This window comes from Austrofundulus limnaeus, unplaced genomic scaffold (assembly GCF_001266775.1).
Source record: "Austrofundulus limnaeus strain Quisiro unplaced genomic scaffold, Austrofundulus_limnaeus-1.0 Scaffold189, whole genome shotgun sequence".
NCBI lineage: Eukaryota > Metazoa > Chordata > Actinopteri > Cyprinodontiformes > Rivulidae > Austrofundulus > Austrofundulus limnaeus.
In genome coordinates, this window is record NW_013952591.1 from 333,415 (window position 1) to 336,922 (window position 3,508).

The 3,508-nt window shown below is 38.8% G+C and overlaps 1 protein-coding gene across 1 annotated transcript in view; it reads left to right on the forward strand.

The window, feature by feature from the left end:
• The window catches only part of LOC106524471 (VPS10 domain-containing receptor SorCS1), a gene marked incomplete at its 5' end in the record, with an annotated part of 97,122 nt that overhangs the window by 59,791 nt on the left and 33,823 nt on the right, over nucleotides 1-3,508 (forward strand). The window contains 2 exon segments of the mRNA XM_014018281.1: nucleotides 1,150-1,263; nucleotides 2,570-2,741. Coding sequence (XP_013873735.1) covers nucleotides 1,150-1,263; nucleotides 2,570-2,741 — 286 coding nt within the window.

A 3,508-nucleotide genomic window follows, 5' to 3' on the forward strand; every position in this document is an offset into this window, starting at 1 on the left:
AACTGAGTCTGATAGGAACACAACACAACTCGTGCAGATTTAATGTCCAAAGTAATACTTGTTGAAATAATGATCAATAAAAAGTTTGAGGAGTTTATGTAAAACCAACACAGAGCTGCAGTTTGTGTTAAAAGACAAGTGAGGAGCAGACTTTCCCTCTTCTGGTTAGAAATGCACATCAGATTCTTGGCAGATCCTGCTGCGTCTGAATAGAAACCAGCAAAAAGAAAAAGTCTAATGTGTGAAAATGTGTGTGAAAAGGAGAGAGAGAGAGACAGAGAGAGAGACAGAGAGAGAGAGAGAGAGAGAGAGAGAGAGAGAGACGATGTGTTTTTCATTCTCACACGTCGTATTGATTTCACTTTAATGTGCGCCATCGTTCACCGCTTGAAGGACGAAGTGTTCAGAGAGAAAATGATCACTCACAGCTGCTTTTGTAGCAGCGACTCTTAATGTCACAGAGGAGGAGGGTTTATTTCTTCGTCTAGATGAAAATGGCTCGCTATTAATTTTACAATATTATTAATATTTTTCCTTTTGTGTTTCTGGTCTCAGATCTGTGAGTCTCTGGAGTCGGTTGGCTCTGGGAGAAGGCTCCATCAAAGCCATAAATCACGGCGCCTAATCGCTTTCATTAACAATCACAACACTTTTGCATCTGTGARCATGTCGCTCTAATTGGGGCAATTTGTCCCGATCATTTTCGGGACACAGCGCTGCTCTGCCTTTTTAATTTGTAGCACAAACAAATTATGAGGCGTGTTTGAAACGTGAAGAAACAGAAAGCAGTTTCTGAACCTCCTCTGATATCAAAACCTATTTACACTCACACAGTTCTTTATACATTTAAAGAGTTGATTTATTTCTAATTGATTAACAATAAACCATAGACAAACATCATTGTAAGAGTTATAAATTCAGCARTAAGTTCTTTAAATAAATTGTTCAATCTCAGATTAAAAACAGGACAGATTTATTTAACAAAAACTGAACCAAAACTCAGAATCAGAAAATAAAACCTGATCCAACAGCTCCAAAATGTTTTGACTTTCCCTGTTGCACAGGTTTATTTTCTGAGCAAGTTTTGAACTGAATTTCTCAGGCTGAGTTTTCTCAGTGAACCTGTCTCCTCTGCTCGCCTCATCACAGTGATTATGGCTACGAGAGGCGGAGCGACGGGAAGTGCAGCCCCGCCTTCTGGTTCCATCCAGCGTCCGTCTCCAGGAGCTGCACCACAGGAATGACTTTCCTCAACAGCACTGGGTAAACACCGAGTGCCATCAGTTTGTTTACTGAGAATAAAGAAAAATAATAATAGATATTAGATTTATTAGTGATTAATTTCACAGAATGGGTGGCTGCTCAACATTTCAAAATAAAACAGGAAGTGATAAGTCAGAGATTTGTCCCACGCTGCAATGTTTGTTTGGTTTTTCTTTATCTAAACATTTAATGGACTAAAGAAATWTCAGGGCCAATTCACAATAAGGCTCCCCTTATAGGCTTATAGTTTATAGATAGGTTAGTAATTCATCTATAAAGACTTTAGAAATCATTATGTGTTTATTATGTATTAATTAAGGACAAGAAAGAATCAAAACTGTCTGGTTTCTTGCCATATAGTGAGACAAATCTGTTGATGAAAATATTGCATCTATAGGTGCTTATTAAACATTTCACACTAGGTTTCTACTTGTAAGCACAATAATGATTTTACATATAATATTGTTCTGCATTACTGCATTATACAGATCCACAACTATCAAAGGGTGTCTTGTTGTGAAATGTAAGACAGTACAGTATTTATAAGGCTTCCTTATAACATTTATACATGTTTATTAGTCATTTATAGAGTGTATTGTCTTACACTTTACAATAAGGCTCTCTTTGATAACTGTGGATATGTATAATGCAGTAATATAGTGCATTTCATAATCCATATATAAAGCATATATAGCCTATGAGGGGAACCGTAGTGGTACTAGGGTTGGGTGATAAATCGATTTAATTGATTAATTTGAATTTGCCATTTATAAAGATTTAATTTTGGGAAAATAAGTTTTTTTTTCCCACCAGTGCACTGTTTGGGACTTCTGTAGTTCAGAGGTCACCCCACCTGTCCCTCATGATGCTTGGTACACGACWCGACAATACGACAGCTAGCAAAGAGGATCTACTTCCCAAAAAAAAGGTCACTGTTTCTTCAGTTTTCTGGAACTGGTTAGGTTTCACAACCTCAGAYTTGGAGCAACAAACACCACACTGATAAATCTGTTTGAAGACTCACGCTACAAAAAGGAGAACAACAAATTTGTTTCAACATCTGAAACAGAGGCACTCTGTTAAGTGGGAAATAAAATCAATTAAAATTGAAAATCTCATTTGGGATGAATTTGGGCCATATGGCCCAGCCCTAAGTGGTACTGATTTTTTTTAATGTCCATCTTTACAAAAACACTCAGAACCAGCACCAGGCATTCATGAATCAGGTGGTTAGCTGGCTTTTCAGGAGATAATTGAAATTAAATTAATTTCTCCTTGCTCTGACGCTGTTCTCTCCCACCCTCAGTTACAGGAAGGTGGTCTCTAATAACTGCACAGCCGGAGTGATCGCCGAGTACACGGCCAGGCGGCAGCAGTGCCCCGCCCAGGCCCCCAGAGGTCTCCACCTGGTCACCAGCGAGGCCTCGCTGACCGCCACGCTGGGCAACAACGTCACCTTCCTGGTGTTTCTGGAGGAGGTGAGYGTCTGCTTCGGTCCTGACTCGTTGAATCCACGTGGGGGTGGGAGGGCTGACCGGACACGTAGTGGGGTGGCGTTAAAGTTTTTTTTTTTTGCAATTACACAGTGGACCTGTGAATGTGAACAGCTGTGCCCACTGTTTCATCACACCTGAGAGGAAATGTTCCCCGACTGAACCATGTCCATGGAAGCCAGACTGCAAACCTTTACAATTTGTTCTCAGTGTTTGTTTTATTTAGTGAGTTCACCATAAATACACCTGAAAGATCATCAGCTGTTTCATTCATTTATTCTCACAGCTGGAGTGGAAACCCCACTGTGGGTCACAAAATACTCAGATAGCATCCAAAAATTCACTTTCTTTTTGAAATATTGGCTCATTTTTTAAAATTTATCATATTATATATTAGCTGTTTGTTTTTCCGTTGTGTTCTTGTTTGTTAGTGTTGGACTCTGACTGATGTTTAAAGGGTCAGAAGGTCAAAGRTTGGGAATCACAGGTTTAAATGTTTTTAAAGATACACAACAAACTCACAAAAAAACTTTATTTTAAAAAGCCCCACATGACCATCACACAGACTGTGTATAAAAAAAGTCTTTCTTTATAGTGATAAAAATTATTAAAACAGGCTTACATACATTTATTAGTCAAATAAAACAAAAGTGTAAACTGCAGAGTCCTGGCCTGTAGATGAGTGTAAACTGTAGTGTACTGGGGTCGGATTTATAAAACTGGCGTACGCACAATTTGAGCCCAGAAACTTG